At 42.8% G+C, this 22,359-nt stretch overlaps 1 protein-coding gene across 1 annotated transcript in view; it reads right to left on the minus strand.

The window, feature by feature from the left end:
* LOC100474571 (kelch-like protein 14) overlaps positions 1-20,848 on the minus strand; it is a 96,957-nt gene extending 76,109 nt beyond the window's left edge. Inside the window, exons 1-2 of the mRNA XM_034642807.1 lie at positions 20,755-20,848; positions 19,480-20,472 (exon numbers count right to left, since the gene is read on the minus strand). Of these exons, the coding sequence (XP_034498698.1) occupies positions 19,480-20,429 (950 nt within the window). The 5' untranslated portion in view covers positions 20,430-20,472; positions 20,755-20,848. The remainder of the gene's footprint in view (positions 1-19,479; positions 20,473-20,754) is intronic.
* Between the last annotated feature and the right edge of the window lie 1,511 nt (positions 20,849-22,359).

Here is a 22,359-nt window from a genome sequence, read left to right on the forward strand (position 1 = left end):
TTTCCATAGACCATGAGGCTGGTGGGGTTTGGAATAGTTTTTACCAGATCTGGGAAGCCACGAGCTGACATTTGGGTTGCATATGGAAAATATTTACGTAGTTCCCATGGTAATCAATCGATAAATGATTGTTATTATTATGCATACTTATTAACCTTATCAATCACTCATGTGAAAATCACTCACTGGAATTTGGCTTTTTCTTATATCGCTTAGAAGTCTTTCAGAAACCATAGGTTGTACCATTTATAAATAGCCAGAATCTTCACTGCATAAGTAAGTTTCACCAAAATATAAAACCATCGGTTTTCCCACAGTGGTGTGGAGCCAGGTCTCATTAAGAAGTTCAACCTGCTCATTCTCTGGTCTGCTCTCTCTCTGTTGAGGATGTCACCACACCTTATCCAAGTCACCAAGTTTCACAATAATCTTGATTCTTCTTCCATTTTCTTGCTATCTTCGATGTTTTGCCAAGTCCTATGGATTCGGCAGCTGTAATGTTTCTTCAGCCTATCTCTATATTCCAAACTGCTGTTAGCCTGAATCAACCGGGTTGGCTCTCTCCTGAGCTGACGGAGGAGTGCTGTCCCTGCTTTCTGTGCTCCTGCTCCCGTTGAATCGACCCTCCATAACTTTGTCAAACGAACTTCAGCAAAGCCTGACGTTCACGATCGACTACTTCAGCCCTCTTCTTAAAGACTATCATAGAATTCCCCATTACCTATCGTCTATAAGGGGCACATTCTCCCCACGTTATAACTTCCCCTTTCTCTCTCCTTCTCTCTCCCTGGTAAATGCCTTGCTTGCAATTTTCTTCAGGGATAAACGAGTTTCTGAGTTAAGGTCTAAAAAAACTTGAAAGAGGAATTTCAGATGGAAACTGCTTAGACCATGGGGAAAAGTAAGCAGAGGAAGATCCTGAGTGTTTGGCCAGGAGGAGGCTTTGAAAATCAGCTAGCCTTCCCTAAACTCCCAGCTAGAATGGTGCCCAAAAGTCCCCAGAGGAGAGCTGCTACCCTTTTCTTAAATTTTTCCAGAGAAGTAAACTCCCTTGAGAATTTGTTCCAGCTGATTTGCTGTTGTATTTAGGTTTCTTTATCATAGCTGTTCTTGGTAATTACACAGCAGCTTTCATCGAAAGAGCCTTTAAATAGACCTGATAATGCCTCTCTGAGGTGGGTAAACACAAAGTATCATTATCCCCATTTAACAGATGAAAGAATAGAGGAAAAAGGGCTTGGGCATCTTTTCCAGTGCCTCAAGATGGGTTTTATTTCCTCTATCTCACAGAGGAAATGTCTCCAGGGTTTTCTAGCAGCCCCCCCGCCCCGTGATATTCAGGGTCAGGAATAATTGGAAATGCCTTAGCTTCCCATCTTCTGACATTGGAGCTGCCCCTCTTCCTACCACCATGAGCCGGGCTGTGTGTTGACCAGAGAATGGTCAGTCATATACACTATTCAGTTTTTCTAAGATGGAAGTAACTTTAAGATTTGTTTGGTCATATCATAAAGACAATTCATGCTCGCTGAGAAAAAGTCTGACTATATTTACAAGCAAAAAGGACTTAGTATACAGTAGGTAGTCAATAAATGCTTCTTTTATGAATGAAGAAATGATAAACAAAAGAACGAATGGGTGAAAAGAGTCACTGGTAGTCCCACCTTCAAGAAATCATTACTGATCCTTTATCATCCTTTTTGTTTGTTTGTCTTCTCTCATCTGTTTTAAGGTCCAGTCAGTGAGCATGGTAAGGAGTCAGAAGGCCAAAGGGGAAGAGGGAAATCCATGTTTCTGAACTATAAGGTGGAGGAGTCAGAGGGTAATACTTTGGGCAACGGTCTTACTGACAAACACCCAGATCTAACCTGCCACCTTCCTCGGCACTGCCCCAAACTCTTTTGTCTTTTATGCCTACTTGAGCACGTCCACATAATCCGTCTTGCTGTTGGCACCTCACCACATCCCTGGTTTTTACTGGGTTTCCCTATGTTTCTCTTTGCTCTTTGGGGTTATTATTGTCTCACAGAATGGGAGCCCCCATGACAGAGAGGAGTTTACCACATTTCAGTTATTAGCACAATGTAAAAGCTTCGTGATATTTGCCATATCCAAGCACTATGACATTATTTAGTCTGTTATTTGAAAGTGCTCACTTAAATAACATTTAATCCCATTCTACCTTAGTGGTTTCCAGTGCTGCTCGCTCTTTAGAATCACTTGGGAAAGCTTTCACAAAGTATCTAGGATGAGGGCAAGCTCTCAGAGATTCTGGTTTAAGGACTGAAGGTGGGACTCAGCCTTGTTTTTTATTTTGTTTTGTTGCAAGCTTTCTGTGTGACTCTAACGTGCAGGCACGACTGAGAATTATTGCTCTGAGCAATCACATTTATGAATGATGGACTTCATGGGTTAATTGTTTACTTCTAATACATGCTCACATGTAGTAATACCCAACCTAATTATTACAATACATTTAAAAAATGGTTTTTCGTGTGCCATCTGAAATTGTCTCACATCCTACCAGAGGAAGGCAAACATAGTTGAGGACACACAATAATAAGTGGAAGAAGTCAGGACTTTAAGATCTGAACCTGAAAACCATGGTACATTCCAACTCTGCCACTGCTTATGTGTTTGGCTGTGAGAAGATCCACCTCTTTATGGACCATAGCTTCGCACATCGCAGTTGTAAGCATCTTCCCGCCCCCTCACTCCTCGCCCACGCTCCTGTAGCATGCTGGGTTCTTCCACAATTCCTCCCTGGCACGTACAAATGCCAGGTGGATTAGGAAACGTGACCATGGCTTCCCGTGTGTGGATGGGGTAGTTTGCTTCTGCCTTTGCCACTCTCCTCTGGGACCGAACTGGTAGACTGGCTAATGATGGGAGGGGTAGATATGACAAAGAAGCCTTCATCTGAATCCACAAAATGTAGGCCTCCTCCCTGAGATCATAAGCCTTCAGGGCCAGAACAGGTCCCCTGTACATAGCACCTCACACTCCATCCTTGGTCCTTTGCTTTATGAGGACCATGGCTCCCAGCCAAATTTATACTCACTGCATTTCTCCCCTCCTTCCACACCTCCCAGATTAAAGCTTCCTTTAGTAACTAGAAGCAGTTGAATATCTTCTTTGCTTGATTACCTATATAATCCCTAATTCTAATACCTAGTACTTAGTGCCTTTCTTCTGAAGAGCATAAATTGCAATGGAAATAGCATCTCATTAATCCTTCCCTGCATCCCTGTGAGGAAGCTGAGTGGCAAGTATTACCTCCTAGACTAATCCTCATGCCTGCAAGTGGGACACAGGATCTCGCTGCTCACTAGCACAGAGGCTTGCTACCGAACGAGCTGGCAGGGACAGCCAATGTTTGTGCGACAGGAGAAAGCTCGTCTTGTTCAAGAGAGAAGTGGTTCTATGCAGCCTGTCACCAAGGGGCCATGCAAGCTCTGTGTAGCTTGGTGACAAAAGGAGATAAAGCGTCACTCTCACGCTAGTGATGGACTCCTAAGTAATGCCTGCATTTACACTCCTAATAAAGCTCAATTATTAGACTATGCTGCCCCCTGAGAACTAATCTCATTATGGAGACTTCTCTCTCTCTCCTTCTCTCTCCCGCCCATCTGGCTGGCTTTTCGAAGAGACAGAGTGACTTCCTGACCTGGGGAAACTGGTACCTGCCACACAAGAAAAAGTGCAGAAAGACACGAGATCCCAGAATAATGTTGAAAATTCAAGTTCAGGATAGCACTTAGTTGGCTAAAATTACTTGTCTCTGAGGGTCTAGGACCTAACAGTCAAAATGAATATATTAACAAAATCAGCATTCCAAAGAAAGTCCAGCCATCCTGGATGATGCCGAGGGGGGCCATGGCCAGATCCTACCACAGGGTCTAGAGCCTGATTTTATCCATTACTCTTAACTCCAGGGAGACATTTCTCGTGGGGAAACTAGGAAGCTCGTTCTGAGGAACCGGAGCCAGCCTCCCGCCACGCAGGCTGTTTCCAGTTGGAGAGTCCCTGCAGGAGTGGCCATGCGGGAAGACAGTGAGAAAAGTTGGTTAGTAACCGAATATATTACTCCAGGCTTCTCTTGGAATATTCATGGCAATAAATAGGCGTCCACCTTCAATTCCAGCAAAGGGAGTTTCAGCTGATACCATCTAAGTGGACCCAGAATTTTATTAGAGGGGAAGAATAATCCTATGAAATCATCCTGGGGTTAAGATAAATGAAGAAGGTTACCCTTACTTTTGGGTTGATAAACAGCAAGGGACTGAGGCAGGCCCGGGGTGGGGTGTGTGTGCTGTGGAGACAATGAGGTGTGGCTTGTGGGATCCAGTTTAGGGACACCCCGCTGCTGTGGGTGAAATAGGAGTCTCTTATCCTCTTCCTTTTTTCCTCTCCCTCCCTGTGGGGAGCCAGTTCTTTCTGTTCTTTGCTGCTTCGCCAACCCTGGAGGGGCTAATGCTGCAGTAAACCCTAACTCCAGGGCTTTGCAAGAGGCTAAGAGGCTCCCCAATGTTCCCCCTGGAAAGGGGATCTGTGTGGAAGCCTCCCAGACCCTCCCAATCAACCAGTCCATGACAATGTCCATTTCAATCATCAGCTCTTTCCCAGGCAGGAAGAAATCATCCTGGGGAAACTGACCACATTCTCTGAGGCCAAATTGTGGACACTCTACTGTGTGGCTTGCATTATTCTGAAAATTCTCTAGTGCAGTATGTACCCCAATTCCATCATCAGGAAATAAGTCCCTTAGGAGTCTGGTAATTCCAATAACTTTCCCCACTACTCATTTCCCCCTTTCTCATGTCAGTTTATCAGATTTCCTTTAATTTTGCAACATATTTCCCTCAAACTTATCTCTCAGTAAATTACTGTTAGCATGTTCTCCCATTTTCTACAGATATGTAACAAATTGGAAAGCAGAAGCAATTTTTTGTTTTAGTCTCATGATTTTCAAAGTGTGGTCCAAAAACCACCAGTCACAAAAACACCTGGGATGTGGCTAAATATGCAGGTTCTTGGGTCCACATTCCAGATCAATTTATTTAGAATCTCTGAGGTATGGCTAGGGAAGATATATTTTATTAAAATCTCTATTGTTGATTTTTTTTAAAGATTTTATTTATTTATCTGACAGAGAGAGAGAGACAGCTAGAGAGGCAACAGAAGCAGGGGGAGTGGGAGAGGGAGAAGCAGGCTCCCCACTGAGCAGGGAGCTCCATGTGGGGCTCAATCCCAGGACCCTGGGATCATGACCTGAGCTGAAGGCAGGCGCTTAACCGACTGAGCCACCCAGGCGCCCTTCTATTGTTGATTTTTAAGAGAACTACTGATTTAGGCGTTGATGAGGCTGAGGAGAGAGGATATTTTTCTCTTCCAGCTTTGTATTACTGGAATAGATAGCTATTAATATATTGCTGACTTGGATCATTGCTCAATTGCCTATATAACTTTGCCCTATAGGCCTAGTTGAAAAGTAACAATTCAGTTAGCCTCCCTAACCTGTTTTCTGATTCCTGGATCCCACGTTATAAGCCAGCTCTTGTTATAAACTGAATCGTGTTTTCCCCCAAATCCATATGTTGAAACCCTAACCCCCAAAGTGACTGTACTTGAAGACAGGGTCTTTAGGAGGTAATTAAGGTTAAATGAGGTCATCAGGGTGGGGCACTAATCCGATAGGACTGGTGTCTTTGTAAGAAGAGAAAGAGACACCAGAAAACTCTGTCTCTCTGCACACAGAGGAGGTCCATTTGAGGACACAGAAAAGGCTGTTGTCTGTAAGCCAGGAAGAGAGGCATCACCAGAAACCAACCTTGCTGGCAACTTGACCTTGGACTTCCAGCCTCGCAGAACCGGGAGGAAACAAATTCCTGTTATTTAAGCCATCCAGTGTGTGTTACTCTACTATGGCAGCTCAAGCCGACTAATACAGCTTTCCTTAGAACTGTCCAGCCAACAGGAACGCAGGGCAGAAAGAGACCAATGAATACCATGCTCACTTTTGGGAACTGACACTTGAGAAGGGGCCTTCTATGGTGAGACATGCGTAACAACCCTGAGAAAGCATTTTCCTCATTTTACCACAAAATAACTCTACTTTATAGCAGCCTTCCATCTATACTCTATACGGAGAATTTAGAATATGGGGAGGTAGGCTTCTTATCTACTCCTCTGTTTGGTGTTCAAGTCCTGTACGTATGCAGTAAATGTAATGGGTAACAATGTTCCAGTGGAAGAAGGGCAACTAGGAGGGATAATAACAGATACAGCTAATGCAGAGAAGTGATTCACATTTGCTTTTGTGGCAGACTCTAATTAGTGTCTATAAAGCCATAGACATGAATTTCTCTGTGCTTTCACACATTTTAAATGTTTCTTATGCTTTGAGACTCTGTAGTTTCCTTGCCATAAAAAAATGTGAAGCATTTTCCAGACACATCTTTCTGAGTTGAGAATTATTCTTTCTAGGTCAAAAAGACTATCATTTTCTGGAACTTGGGCTCTCAGTTTGATGAGGCTGGTGGAAGGCTTGAGGGGCTCCTCTCTGTACAGTGGGTGCCCCTTCCTTGGAATAGGGTTTTACTTAGACTGCTCGCTGCCGGTGTAGTTTGCCGCTTTCTCCGTCTGGAGAAAACACAAACCTGGAATTTATTTGAGCGCATCAGAGTGATGTTTGCATATTTCAGCTTTGCTTTGTCTGCTCTCTCTCTCTCTCTCTCCAGATTTTGAATGTAAGAGTGTCTGAGTGACAGCTGAAGTTTGTTAGCTTCCAGAGATACTGAAGCGACTGCCTAGAATTAGTATCTTCTCTGTGTGAGTACGACTTCCACAGAGGGAAGGAGATGCCTGCCTTTTAAACACAGATACAAATGATTAATTTAGAGAGGTTACCTGCTTTCTTGGGATGTGTTGGCAGTGCATACTAGAAACTATAAAATTATCCTATACCTTTGATAACACTTTGTATCTAGATAAAGAAATCCACGTTAAAATTCCTACCACTTGGTACCCAGACCTATGACAGGAGTCAGAGATCTGGAGTAGTCTTTGTTATGTAGTGGAGACTGTAAACCTTAACAGAAAGCAAACATTTGATTGTTCAAAGAGATTCATAATCAAAACAGAAATTGTCCATCCAGAAGCATAAACATTAAGTCTGGGAAGCGATTTGCCGAACGTTCTTCCATATCCATACGCTCACACCAACAGTTGTGAAGTAACAGCACCTAACCTACTAAGAGGCCTAAGTGTAATTTCTTGTCAAGAGTAGCAGGTATTTTTTATCCCTGAGGAAAACTGCAAGGAGACTGTAGCAAAGGAAGATGAAAGTAGGCAAGTTATTATGTCAAATTTAGCTTTTCCAGGGCAGAAACCACCTTGGGGATATGTGTCGTGAAGCCTTTAGCTGAATCCCACCCATGACCAAAAATCCTGGGCTGTCCTGTTTCCTGCTGAGCCCCATAAGGAACACTTTTGCATCCCCTTCCAATTGAAAGCATCTGTTTTGCAGGGTTTTTTCTTTTTCTTTTTATGTATTTTTTCTTCTGCAGTGGCTATTTTGAGTTCTCATTGTCTTGGCAACCAAAAAATTTCACCTCATTTCCCTAAAATAATTATTGTATAAACACAGTTTGAATAGAAGTGTCTTCTGTACCTCTAAGAAAATTTAAATAAATTAATTAAGTAATGGATATATTTTTTTGAATAAAAGTTTTGCTAAACCGATCCAAACTATCGGTTGAGAAATATAATGCCTAAATCAACCTAAAGCCAGAATAATCACACAAAGAAGAAAACAAAACAACAACAAAATCGCCCACAGATATTGTCTTCAGTCACACCCAACACCAAGAGTTTTAGTAACAGACATATGTGTCATACAAAAGTATCCGGAGAGTTTTCCACCATACAATCTGCATGCATTTTCTTTTCATTTTTGTCAGCTACAGCACCAATTTCTGCAGAAGATGGGTCCTGGCTGTGATCTAGGAGCACAGGAAACACCACTAAAAATCCCTGGGGCATCTGGGTGGCTCAGCTGGTTAAGCGGCTGTCTTCAGCTCAGGTCATGATCCCAGGGTCCTGGGATCGAGCCCCTGAGCAGGGAGTCTGCTTCTCCCTCTGCCTCTGTGCTCTCTCTCTCAAATAAATAAATAAATAAATAAAATCTTTTAAAAATCCTTAAAAGACTCATAACTCAATCAGAAAAAGACAAATAACCCAACTAAGAAATGGCTAAAGGATTTGACTAGACATTTTTCAAAGCAAAATAAACGAAACAAGTGGCCAATAAGCACGTGAAAAGGTGCTTGACATCGTTAGCCATTAAGGAAATGCAAACCACAGTCAGCTAGCACTTCACAGCCATAATGTGGTCAGAAAGACAAAAAGCGTTGGTGGGGATGTGGAGAAAGTGGAACCTTTATACACTGCTGGTGAGAATGCGAAGTGGTGCAGCTGCTTTGGAAAACAACGTCACAGTTCCTCAAAAGGTGAAACATTTGTTCATTGTTCACTGAATACCATATGACCCAGCCATTCCACTCCCACGTGTATTCCCAAAAGAAACAGAAACATAAGTCCATATACAAACTTGTACACAAATTGTTCATAACAACATTATTCATAAGCAAAAAGTGGAAAGAACCCAAATGTCCATCAATTGATGGATACATAAAATGTGGCATATCTGTACAGTAGAAAACTATTTAGCCATAAAGGAATGAAGTACTATTACATACTTCATCATGGATGAACTTTGAAAACATTATGCTACATGAAAGAAGCCAGAAAAAAAGACCACAAATTGTGTGATTCCGTTTATCTGAAGTGCCCAGAACAAGCAATTCTATGTGTCTCTGGAGACAGAAAGTAGATTAGTGGTTGCCTAGGGCTGAGGGGGAGCAGAAGGGAGATGGGGTCTGATTGCTAATAGATACAGGATCTTTTAGGGGGGTGATAAAAATGTTCTAAAATTAATTGTGCTGATGGTTGTACAACTCTGAATATACTAAAACTACTGGATTTTACACTTTAAAAGGAATTGTATATTATGTAAATTATATCTCAACAAAGTCATTCAACATGAATCCACCATGATTTCTCTAACTCTCCCAGTTGCTGACATGGATAGATCAAGACGATGGAACAGACTCCAAGACTGGCCTAAGTTCTGTAGTTCATTCCGAGGTGTATAAAATGGACACTTTCAGCAGAAACATTATCACTATCAGAGCCGCACTTGGGATTCATGCTATGATAACCCAGTTCTAGAAAGAACATATTGTATGGACTCAGGAGTGCTAACAAGTGAACAGAAAAGCAAATTAGATATAAATAGAACTATTCTCATAAAAACAAAAGCTACTGATTATAAAGTATTCATAGCCAGGCGCTATGTAAAATGTTGCACGTACTTTCTTCCAACATTCAGAACTGGCCAAATGAAGTGGGTATTATTATGTACAGTTTATAGATAAGCAATCTGAAAATAAATTAAGTAAATCACCCAAAGAAAGCCAGCTTGTAAGTGGTCAAGGTGGGATTTGACCCACGTCTGTGTGACTTTTAGGTCTTAATTACTATGCTATAGAACTGTTTAAGATGTTTGCATTATAACATAACCATTTTATTTGTAACCTCCTCTTATGCCATTTTCTCTTTTATTCATATATGTATATTTCCTAGCCTTACTTTGTAGTCCCTACCTACAAATGTCATTTTGGAGGGAACACTTGTAAAAACCTTAAAACAGGGAGATTACGGGGATTGCCACTGACAGTAGTGGTACAGTTGTCATGGTAACCAATCCACCCAACTGGTCTCTGCTACGAGGCACACACTTCTGCCTCTATATAATACACCAATATTGTCTGGGATCCTTTGCGGCATCAATGAACCCCTTTTAATGCATGTGAGGTAGAAAGTGCTAAGGTCCTAGTGTGCATATTAAAGCACTAAAGTTTTTCCTTCAAAGTTTCTGTCTCTGACTCACAGATATTACATTCTCTCTTCTAATCCTTTCCATTTGCCCAGGATGTTCTGGTGTGGTTGGTTTCGAGGGGGCCTAAAAATCAGGGCCATACAGTGGTCTGCCGCTTTGTTCTAGGCAGGATTTACAAACGTGGTTATTTTCTTTCTGGGGAAAAACTGACCCTCCCAACCCAGTCATTCCTCACTCAGTGCCAGACTGAATTGTTGACTGTCCAGCTCCCATTCTCACATACAAAATAGACCTTTGGCTACTAAAAGCACATCTCAGAAATCACTGTACAGAAAACCTGAAGCTGGTACCCAGCAATACACACTCTGTCTGTGGATACACACACACACACGTACACACCTCCGTCTATCCACATTTTTCTGCAATGTCTCTACATTCACAAGGACTCTTCCTTCTCTAACATGGGTGCTGTCTCTCCTCCTTCTCCTCTCCATTTCACTGGCCTGTCTTCAGAGGCACCTGAAGGCACATAAGGCAGGGAAGTGAAACCGACTGTAATTCTTCAGTTCACTTCTCTGCCGCCTCCAGTGAGCCAGTCTCCATACGGTGGCCCAGCTGAGCTCTGAGGAAGCTCCGAGTCCCTGTGCAGGTGCAATTTACCAACCCGCTCACAGGCGCACTGGGAGCCCAGCATCTGACATATGCATGTGACGGGCTTGGGGACAGCAAAATGAAGCGTCTAAGCTTGAGTTTATGAGATTAAAAAGAAGAGGGACTAAAGGCCATCATTTTCCCTTTGGAGAATTACAAATAAATTTCTGAGAGCAATCAGAAAGTCTAATTTTCCCACTCCCTTCTGATGCCCTTGTGTTCACCTCCGGGTTCCTTCAACTTCATTCATCCGGTCTGAAAAGTCTCTGACTAATTCTGTGCTTCAGTGAAATCACAGATATAGTCAACAGTTTTCTTGATAGGCAAAAGTGTATTCAGGTAAATTTTGCTTATTGTATCTTTGAAAATTAATAAGTTGATTTTAAATAGCATTTTCTGTGTATGTGGTTTTATCATTGTCTCAGCCTATCCTTACCAAAATCCTGGCAGGTAGAACTACAATTATTAACTCATTTTACTGCTGCGGGGCTCAGCTAAAGTGGAGCTAGGACTCCTACTAGGTTTATGTTTCTACCATACTATTGCTTATTTTCCCAGTTCAAATAAAAAAAAAATGCTGATTTTTCCACTATGGAATTCAGCCATGTCGTGGATAACACTTAGCAAGGCCTACGACTTCCTGTTTGATTTCAACAACCCTTTCCACATAAGCCCTAGCCGCACACACTTTCTCTCAGTTCCTGGAAGGTACCAAACTTTTCTCTGCCTGGTGCTCACGCTCTTCTCCCAGCTACCAAACTTTTCTCTGCCTGGTGCTCACGCTCTTCTCCCAGCTTCTGCTTTTCCTGGGCTCACACCTTCCTCCAGACCCATCACTCTGGAGAGCTCATCTGTCAAGGCTCATCTTCAATATCTTTGTAAAGTCTTCTTTGGTCTTCCCAGTGAGGTGATAGGACTCAGTTATATGTTACCGCATGGAAGTTGCTAATCTGCAGCGTGTGTTACCAGTCTGATTGATTTGTGTCATTCTTTATTCTTTTTCCTTATAGTGTCAACTGCACAAAGTCAGCAATGTGTCTGTCTTGTTTAGCTCTGCATCTCAGAACCTAGCTCAGGGCTTGGTGGATGATATATTTATGTTCAGTGCAAACGTGGGGGATATTTCGCAGCAGAACTTCTTGTTAGTGGTATATTGCAACGCATCGTGCCAAGTTCCCACTGTGGGGTGGTGCAGTGGTAGGCGTGGATTTAGAAAAGCTGCCCAAGGTTGTGAAGGCCCCCTTGCTTCTCAGGTCTGCTGCCAGTTCCAATTTTACTGAAAATTAAGATGATTTTACAAGGAATGCAGCTGTATTTTCATCTCCTCCTATTGGAATAGCAGACTGTCCCCTTTGAACTCTGACACTTCCGAAACTACTGCATTACCTAGCACAAGGACACAGAGTTTTTACTAAAACATCTTGATTAACTCAGATTACAAATACATAATTGCTGAACTGAATTGAATTATAGGAGTGAAGATATCATGATCGACCTTTTTTTCTCCTTAGGGAAACAATCTTTTTTGTTTCTTTTAAGGATGGACTTTCCTTTCTTCAATGGAACACCATCAATAAACTTGTAAACTATATTTGTTGGGTATGTAGTGACTTAAATGCTTCTAAATTTGTACTTCTTTGTCCAACAATTATTGACCACCTACTCTCCAGGCTCTAGAATTTCTTTGTCCATCTTCCTGCACTGCTAGTCCTCTTTTTCTTTCTTTTTCAGATGGTTTATCTTTTAATAATTTCTTTGATTGCCCATATTTCCTTGTATTTCCCTTACTGCTGCTTTTTCTTCTTTTTTTACTTCCCTATGATTTATTTTCTCTCTTTGCATCATAAACATTCACTATTTTTATTTCCCTACAATTGTTGGCTTTCTCTAGTATATATCTGCTTTAATTCTCATGTTGCAAACAGTTCTAACCCTATTTTCATTAATATTGTTTGTGACTAGATAGGCCATTTTAATATTCACAGTGAAATAGACATATTCACTGTTTCTTCTATGTTACAACTGAGAGTCCTTCCTCTGGTTAACTCGTTCTCCTGCCCATATCATAATGGTGTTGTGTGTGTGTGTGTGTGTGTGTGTGTGTTTAAAGAAATCATCATTAGTAATTCATGCATCATGAATTATCTTGGAAGTTAATGGAAAGGACATAACAATAAATATATTTTCTGAAATTCTAAGTGAATGACAGAAGGTATAAACATTTATGGCAAACAATTGTTAAAATGATTTTCTTGAAACAAAATATAAACAGAATAAATTTCCAATTGGGGTAACCTTATTTTATGTTATTAGAGTATACAGGCATTTTTATAATTCTGGCTTCTACCTGTTGTATTTATCACCTGTAAGTATCACCAACATGAATAGCTTTCTATTGTCCTCACAGAAACAAAGCTAACACCGCTCTAGTACTCCACTAGTGCACAGAAATCTAGGGAAAAAACCTCTTGGTTTAAACTCAAGCTTCTAGGCTTTGTTTTATTTTGTTTTTTATTTTCACAACTATTTTTCATAGTTAAATTGAAAGTTCTTATTTTTATTGATTTATTTAAAATATGTTGGCTCATTGTATTTTTAGTAAGTTAAATTTATAGTGAAAAATCTCAGCAACCCCATTATATAGCCCCTTAATCTCAGAACTAATAATTAAGTCCGGTAGACCAATGGGAAAGAATATTAGCTTTCCAAAGTATCCCTCTCACTTCTTTTGTTTGGGTGGGTTTGAAGAAGCATTAGAAAGTTGTAACTTTTAATCTCTTCTGTGATGTGGTAAAACAAAGATATGGAAGGTGTAGAGTAGAGTTTACTTTCTGTATAAACCATATCTATAATACACACTCACAACAAGGGAGTGTTCTTCAGATGATGATAACCGACTCCCAACTCAATCCTATCCAGATAATTAGACAAAGTATTTATCTTCTCCGAGCCTCAATTTCCTAATATTTAAAAAGATGAGAAGAATGTTACAAGGACTAGCATATATAAGTAAGTAACATGTCGACCTCATGGTCGTTACTCCACAGTGACAGTTACTATTGCGGTTGGTAAACAACACTGTGTGTATCAATCATCTTTAAAATAACCTCCACTTTTATTTCAACATTGGCTTTGTCAATTCACACTTAACTGACCAAATCCTAAGTGTCCACCTCAATTACACTTAAGACCAATATCAACTCAAATTGAACTCACATTTCTAGGTCAAGGGCGGGCACTTGATCTGCTGAGGGAGATAGACTCATAAACCGAATCTGCAATAGCAGGAGTACTCCTCTGGTGCTTCCTCATTTTGGAGAAGGCAGGGAGGTACTACCGATGTACTCCTGCAGCTAGCTCACTTGGAAGCCAGGAGTCCTAACAACACATACCTTTGATCAAAGCAGCTGCAGATATAGGACAGCATTTAGAAAAATAATTGTTCACGTGTTCATTTATGTGCTTTGATTAGTCTGCTGGATATATGCACGTCAATCTTAGCAATGTGTTAAATGTACCTGACTAGTTTCCTACTGGAAATCATTAAAATATCATACAAATGATATTTAAACTCTTCTGAATAATGACCAATCTATGTTAGTTGGTTCTCTATATAGTATGCTTGAAAAAAATGAGCAGCTCATTCACTTTTTAAATTAATTACTCTTTACTTTCCTGAGATTGCTACTTAAATTCTTAAGCCTTATTATGGAAAGTTAAAATTCTAATTTGGCATGGGTAGAATTACTGAGACTTACAGTCTTTCCAAGCAGAGGTAGAAAGATCAATGAGATTCTTTTCATTAGAACTAGGAAAAAATTTTGTGTCCATTTTGTTCATTGATATATCCCAAGTGCCTAGGACACGGGTTGACAAACTATGCCTCACAGAACAAATCTGGCCTGCCTCCTGTTTTTATATATGCACCCCTCCCTGAATGGTTTTTACATTTTTAAATGGTGGGGAAAAAATCAAAAGAAGAAGAAATGTAACGTCTGAAAATTATACAAAATTTCAGTGCCTACAAGTGATGTTCTATTATAACACAGCCGTGCCCATTCATTTACATATTGTCTGGGGCTGTTTTTGTGCTTCAAGGGAAGACTGGAGTAGTTTTAACAAAGATCATGTGACTCGCAAAGCCAAAAATAATTATTATTTGGTATTTTACAGGAAAAAAAAAATCCGACCCCAGGCCTAGAACAATCCCTTTCCTTAACTTCTTTTAAAGTCAGACACATTAATAGTTAACCCTCATAAGTTTCTTTCCAAAAGAAAAGTCTTAAGTCTATGTAGAAGTCTAAGGACGATCACTAGATCGTATGCTAGCCTGGAGAGCCTCATAGCAGGCAGCAGAACACTGTGGATGAGAACAGACTCCAGAGCCACACCGCCGGGGCTCAGACTTCGGTTCTACCCCTTAGCAGCTGTGCAGCCATGGGCAACGTGCTTAACTTCTCTGTGTACCGGTTTTCCCATCTATAGAAGGAGGCTAATGCTGGTTCTCATCCCTTTTTCAAGAACTTCCTTTTTAAGTTGTTTTGAGCATTAAATAAGTTAATGTTTGTACAATGCTTAGAGGATCCTCTGGTATGAAGTAGCTGTTGTAAATAAAATGATACATTTTTTACTGCATTTTTAAGTTAAGAAAATAGAGATACTTGTTAATTGGCTAAGGTAATGAGTGAACCTCCGCATGTTCATAAATACGGAAAAATACAAAATATGAATTAAAATTTTAACATGTCCACTTGTGTCAGTAAATCCTCTAAGCCAATACAACACATTAATATCTACTCTAATTGCCTTTTGATTGTAGGATATAACTATTTGGCACCCATACCTGTGATATAATTTTGTAATCAATGGTCCTGTTTCACATAATAAACAAATTGTATTCTGAATGGTTGGGTAACTTCTGATACAAAAATCTAACTGCCTAACAACTTCTAATCTGAGGGCATCAAATTGATATAAAGGGAAGTAACAATTTAAAGAATACATGGATACAAGATTAGTTTGCTTTGCTAAGGTGGTTATTCAGGCCTTAGGAAGAGAACCAATAGAAAATATAGTCCTACATTTAAAGAAACACTTTTCAAGCACTAAAGCCAGGAATCAAAACTGTGTATTAGGAAACCTAATGGCTTTTTAATCATTACAAGTCATTTTAGCCAATAGATAATTGTGTTCCTGATGTTTAAGTAGATTTTTAAATTAATTTATATGAAATCTTTAAATAGACTTTTTTAGAGAGTGAAATATTTATAAGATAGCCTTCTGTTTTCTATAAAATATAATCTCTGGAAAACTACACTTCAGTGTAGGACTGTACATGGGACTGTTACAGCTGGTGGTTAAATGTTTTAAAAAATATTATTTTTTTCACCAATGCTTTTCTATTACAGGTGTTTTCCTGTAGAAGGTTCAATGGACTTTTGTTATGTGCAATAGTAATGTAGATTGAGGAACATATTGGTGAAGTGTAACACTGAAGCTTTCTTATTTTATAATCTTAATTCTTTCAACTTGCAATAAATATTTATTTAACTGTTACATCGTGTGAGATGCAATAAAAATGTAAGAAAGAAGTTAATGAATCTAGTCCAAATTGACTTATTAGAACAACTACTAAATTATGCACAAAAATTTTAAAAACACAAGTAAGAAACTTTGGGGATTGCTTAAAGTAAACTTAGACTGTATGTCTTCTGATATTTACTTATTAATGTACTAAACATTGCATGTTATGTTACTTATTAAATTAAATTTTCATGCTTTAGAAGCTTTTAATAATGACTTTCCCAGAAACTTTTTCAAGAACTTATTTCTTAAGTTTCATATTTCTTGCAATAAAACAAACAGAAAATAAGAAATAAGACTTTTAATGTCTTAATTTTTGTCTCCTCTCTTAAATTAGTTATGCATATATTTGAATATAAGATACTAAAAGTCTTTCAATTTTAATTTATTATTCCTATGCTTAATTTGCTAAAATAAATCATGAATCTGAGCATAAATGGCATACTCAGAAAGATTAAAGCAACTAGAGCAAAAATTAAATATTAATTTGGATATTTAAAAAGTCTTCAGGCTTGGGTTGTTTTATTTTTCTAGATGTAATAAAAATTCAAAATTATTTCATAATCCTTAAAAATATTTAAAATATTGTTATTACATTAATAGCCCTACTTTCTATAGATAATGTATTCTTAAATAAATTCTTTTTGAAGTGATTCTATTTCCTTATATTTCATACTTTTCCAACAGATTAGTCAATTTTAATTTTTCAACTCCTTGCCTAAATTTGAGGAATTCTTTCACATTTAGACTTTAAAAACTGTAGGTGGATAAAGAGTAATAAATACAATGCATCTCCATGTAATTGTCTTCAATGAAAGTGATGCATTTGCAAAAGCAATTGTTCAGCACGTTTACCCTTCTGTTAAACTACATGTAAGTCGGAGAGAACATTTTTATATTCTGCTGATGCTATAATAAATGGGCCAATATAATACTATTGGTTACAACTTACAGCATTTTTGTCTACATGAAAGTTAAGATCTTGATGGTTAGTCTTACATTCTTTCTGCAAATTAAAATTGGAATAATGTAATTAGTCCCCCCAAATTAAAATGCTACAGTTATCAATAATGGAACAAAAGCTAAATTATATTACGTTGAGATCAACAACAGGTTCACATGAACTGTTTTCTTTTCTGTATCTTCTGCTTTTAAAGAAAAATACAGTTTTTTTCCTACCGCAGAAGTATCAGATTCTTGCAGCATCCATGACACTTGTAAGCATTTAGTGGTCAGACACCACTACATATCCTTCAAATGATATGGCCCAGTGAAGCTGGAAGGTGTCGTCACGGAGCCAGGCAGCCTGGTATCTCAGCCATCCACCAGGACAGAACCAGCAGGCCCCAGCTGGTATGCTGAATCCAGACTAAGGTGGAAAACGGATTCGGCATTTTGAAAGTCAACTGTTCTAACATTGAGCCCTAGAACATACTTATTAGGTAAAAGTGCATTGAGAGCTTCAGAAATTCTTTATAAGATCAAATTAGTAATGCTCATATCCCAAAATCACTCTTAAAACAAGTTAAGCCTTCATCTTATTATCCCTCTGGGCTTCTGAGTTTCTACTAGATTTTACATGTTTTTAAAAATACGAATAAATGTATGTGCAGGACTATAACTGTGTTGTTTGAATTCCTGAATATGTATAATATATGCTAAATTAAGTATACCTGTAGGTCATTTTAAAGTGACAAAAGTTAAGATAACAGAATATTAATCACCAGTGCCCATTGGTGTAGTGACATTTGCCCATCGCACTAAGTTTTGATCTTTAGACAAATGAAAAACTCTTACAAAATAAAAGTACATCCCATGTTCTTATTCACCCTTGGACTCCCGTGCTCACTATTCAAGCACATAGGGGTTTGAATTCTTGTTTGTGCTATTGTCCTACTGTCATTTATTGACACAATTCATTAACTCATCTCTCACAAATAGTAGAAAATCAACTTAGAAGGTTTCTAAGTCCAAGATTTCCCATACCCCTGTGGGCCTCACCTGAATACCAGTGCCTTAGAAAATATCTTCCTTCTCTTAAAACATTTCTACCTGGGTCTAGTAGAAACATCATGACTAAAAAATAAATATTTAATCCCATAAAGCTGCACTAAATCGACCCCCCTCCCCCCACTGTATTCCTCCTTCTGAATGGGAAAAATGCCATGATGGATTTTTACATCATGTAACACTCTGGTGGATTAGGCTGGGGTAGCTTGGCATCTGAAATCATGATGTTTTATCATGAGAAACTGAGAAGATACTGCTTCTCTTTTTTAAAAAGAGAAAGAAATGCTCTGCTAGGGCTCATTTAAAAGGGTTTTAAAACTGGAGCCAATAAAACATGACTGTCAATTCCTACAATTAAAAAAAAAATCTCAGCAACATTTTAAAAAGGCATCATTTCTCTCCCCCTTTGACATGAAACCCTATTTGCGGCACACACAGACACATTCCGAAGAGCAACAACAAGTCCCCAACTTCTCTGTGACTTCAGAGCAGGCACAAGGACGGAACTGGAGCCCGATGACTCTCTTCCTCCCAATTTTCAGCTGTACCCCCCTTAGAGGTGGGAGCTGTAGGCGTGATTCACTCTGACCCCCTGAACCCTCTTGCTTTGCTCTCCTCTAAAAGTGAAAAAGAAAGGCTTTCCACAAGACAAAAAAGTTTGCCTGGGTCTGCCATGCCAGAATTTCCAACGGTGACCCTCATAGGCAAAACGTTTGGGGCTCTAACTTCCAAAGGGTGCAGACCTTGGTCCCTAAACAACAACAACAACAACAACAACAGCAACAACAACAACAACAACAACAAACCTTGAGAGTCTGACAAAGAATGAAAGCTCTCCTCAGGGAGCATGGCCAGGGCGCCCCTGCTCACCCAAGGCAGGAAAGAGGTGGAGTGCGGTGGGACTTGTCTTTGCAGAATCCTTTCCCTTAAGCAAGCTCATGTTCAGATTTGGAGGGACGACCGGTTAGAGAGGTTCTAGAGCTGCACTTACAACTGCCCCGGCCTTTGCCCCACCTGCCTGTCAATTTCAGTCCCCAAGTCCCACATTTCTTGCTCTGGGGATGTTGAGGCCACTTCCCCGTTGACCTTTCGGGGACTCGGAAATCAACTTTCGCCACACCGTCTGACTTGTTTGTATGCGTTTGTTTTCAGTTTGCCAGAGCCTCCCGCGCAGCCCACCCCTCTCCCCCTTCCCCTCTGCCCCCTCCCCTCCCTCCGGCCTTTCCTGCTTCCACCCCCCCGCAACCCCCGCCCTCCTCTTTGTTGTCTCCTACCTGCTGGCCAGGCTCTGCCTGCAGTGCTGCCTGAAGGGCATCAGGTGGTAGTTCATGGCGTCCAGCAGCAGCTTCTGGCAGACCGGGTCGGTGCGCATGAAATCCACTGACTGGACCCGCTCCACCAGCTCCGGGGCCGGGATGAGCGCGAAGCGGAGGCGCTTCATGAGGTCGGGCGCGTACTGCATGCGGGTCTCGCGGTCGTGCTCCAGCCACAGCACGGACATCTGGAAGAGCGCCAGCTCCGACTCCACGGGGGGCGGCAGCGAGTCCAGCAGGGCGCGCATCTCCTCGAAGTTGAGCAGCAGCACATCCTCCACCAGGTACTTGTTGGCCAGCTTCTTGGTCTCCTCCAGGCCGTGCAGCGCGGCGATCTTGCACACCTGCTTGTAGTTCTGCACCGAGATCTGGTCGTTGAGGAACTGCACGCAGAGCTTGGTGACCTGGGGGATGTGCAAGATCTTGCTGACCGACAGCACCTCCTCCACCGTGTCCAGGGAGAGGGTCACGTTGGCCGTGTAGAGGTACTCGAGCACCAGGCGCAGCCCGATGGAAGAGCAGCCCTGCAGCACCAGGTTGTTGATGGCCCGGGGACTGGTCAGCAGCTTGTCGTCGGGGGAGGAGGAAGGAGTCCCGGGCTCCTCCTGCTGCGGCGGCTGCTGCTGCTGTGGAGGCTGCTGCTGCGGCGGCTGCTGCTGCTGGTCCTTGGGGGCCCCCAGGCCGTCCTGGCCGCCGACCCCTCCCCCGAGAGGGGGGTGACTGGAGAAGAGCGATCGGAAGTACTGCGAGCAGGAGGCCAGCACGGCCTTGTGGCAGTGGAACTGCTGGCCCTGGGCCGTCAGGGTCACGTCGCAAAACAGCTGCTTCCTCCACAGCAGGTTGAGGCCGTGCAGCAGGTTGTCGCTGTGGCTGGGGTCGAAGGTGGAGGTCCTGTCCCCGGATCTGGACATGGCGAGCTGACTCGGCGCACCTGGCTTTAAACCCTCCTCCAACCTGGCAGACCGGGGTGGGGGATGGGAGGGAGGGGAGAAGGGTAGTGGAGGGGGTGGGGTGTGGTCGGGGTGGGGAAGGGTGTGGAGGGGAGGGGAGAGCGAAGAACAACAATCAGTGCTCAGCTTGGCTCCTGCCCGGAGCGCCCCAGGACCCCGACCCCGGGAGTAAGGTCTGAAGGCACTGAATCCGTGAGCGCCACCAAAAGGGCCCTGTCTGGGGTCGGGGCGCCGGTTCGGCTCCCTGCTACTCCTCTCGCCACCGCCCACACACTTCGTCCCTCACTTTCCTAAAACCACCCTGGCTCGGCTCTTGGCAGCGACAGGGGTAGCAGCAGCGACGGCAAAGTGGCGACGGAGGCCGAGACACCTCGTGGGCTTGTGTCCATGCCGGGCCCGAGAAAGGGAAAGGCCGGGGGGTGGGGAGCCGGGGGTTCCCGGAGAGCGCAGAGGCGACCGTCGGCGGAGGTTCCAGGTCAACTTGTGCCTGCAGCTTTGCTTTTCGCAGTTGGTCCAGTTTAGGGGGTAGGAAAGGGGACCCGACAAGCGTGCGGGTGGGCGATTCTTAGCCCTCCAAAAGCTGGGAAGACCTTCGATTATCCGTGCTGCCCCGAGAAACTCCTAGGCTACTAGTCTGAGGTAGCAGATAAAGCCCTTTCTTCTCCCGGGAAAGTGCAGTGGAGCGCGGTGAGGACCAGCTCAGTGGACTCGGCAGAGGCGGGAGCTGTCCTTATCAATTCTAGCTCATTTCCCTCACCCCGGCCCTGCCTGCTTCCCTGCTTCGCAAACTGTTGGCTTCCCCGTCACCACTCAGTTTTGCTAATTTTCCAGAGACGCCTTTAAACCTGGCAGGAGAATCCTTTCAGGCCCCCACCCCCGGCCCCCTCTCTCCTGCCGCCAGCATTTCAAAGCGCGGAAGTTCAGACGGGTGTCTCCCCTTCTCTCGAGGGGCGGCACCGGGGAAGACGAGGAGGGAGGAAGTGGGGCTACTGGGGTGGATTTAGAGCGGGAGCCGGGAGGCCCGGAGGGATTCACGTGAAAGGATCTGTCTCCTAGGCACCAGGAACAGTGGCTTTAACTCCAGTAACTGTGAGAAGTTCAAGTTAACTGGCAGGTGTTGGGGGAGGGGTGGGGGCTGTCCAATGGAGGGGGAGGTTCCGTGCGAGGTCTCTGCATCTCACCCAGCATCTCCGCGCGAAGTCTCAGCTTCCCTACGAGCCCCCCGGTACAACTCCCAGCGCCCCCCCCACTCGGGCACCCCCACTCTCCTGGCCCTGGAACTACTTCTGTAAAAAAAGTCTGAACCGCCCGCATCTAGGCGGAGGACGACAGGATGGGGGAGGCGAGGCGAAATCGATATGCCAGGTCCTTAACCTATAATTGCACCTTCCAGGGCCGAGCAGAAAGGGACCCTCTGCCCACATCCCGCCCGCGCGCCCGCCCTCCCGGGAGAGCCGCCGCCGCCGCCGCCGCCCGGCTCCGAGGGATCCCGCCGGACCTGCCCCTTCCACTGCGGCTCACTCTGCCCTGCCTGGCGCCAGTCCTGGATCGCCGGCTTCCTATTTATATCACACTGGGCTCCTCTCGACTCACTTTACCATCCCGTTCCAGGTGGACCCTAACCTCCCTCGAGCTCCCTCCCCCGGCAGGACCCCCTCCCCCACCGGCCCCAAAAGCTCTGGCTTTCCTGAAACATCTCCCAGAGTCTCTCCCTTTAAGTGGACCCGGTCATACCTCTCTCTCGCTCTCCCCGCTTCGTTGTCTCGCTCCCCCCCATCTTTTCCTGTTCCCCTTCCTTCTTGTTCTCCTTTGCCTTTCCCCCTCATCTGCTTATTTCTTGCAATAGGAGTTTTATTCTTTATGAGCGTTTGCCACACAACTACCCCCCCCC

The sequence above is a fragment of the Ailuropoda melanoleuca genome, chromosome 14, assembly GCF_002007445.2.
Source record: "Ailuropoda melanoleuca isolate Jingjing chromosome 14, ASM200744v2, whole genome shotgun sequence".
NCBI lineage: Eukaryota > Metazoa > Chordata > Mammalia > Carnivora > Ursidae > Ailuropoda > Ailuropoda melanoleuca.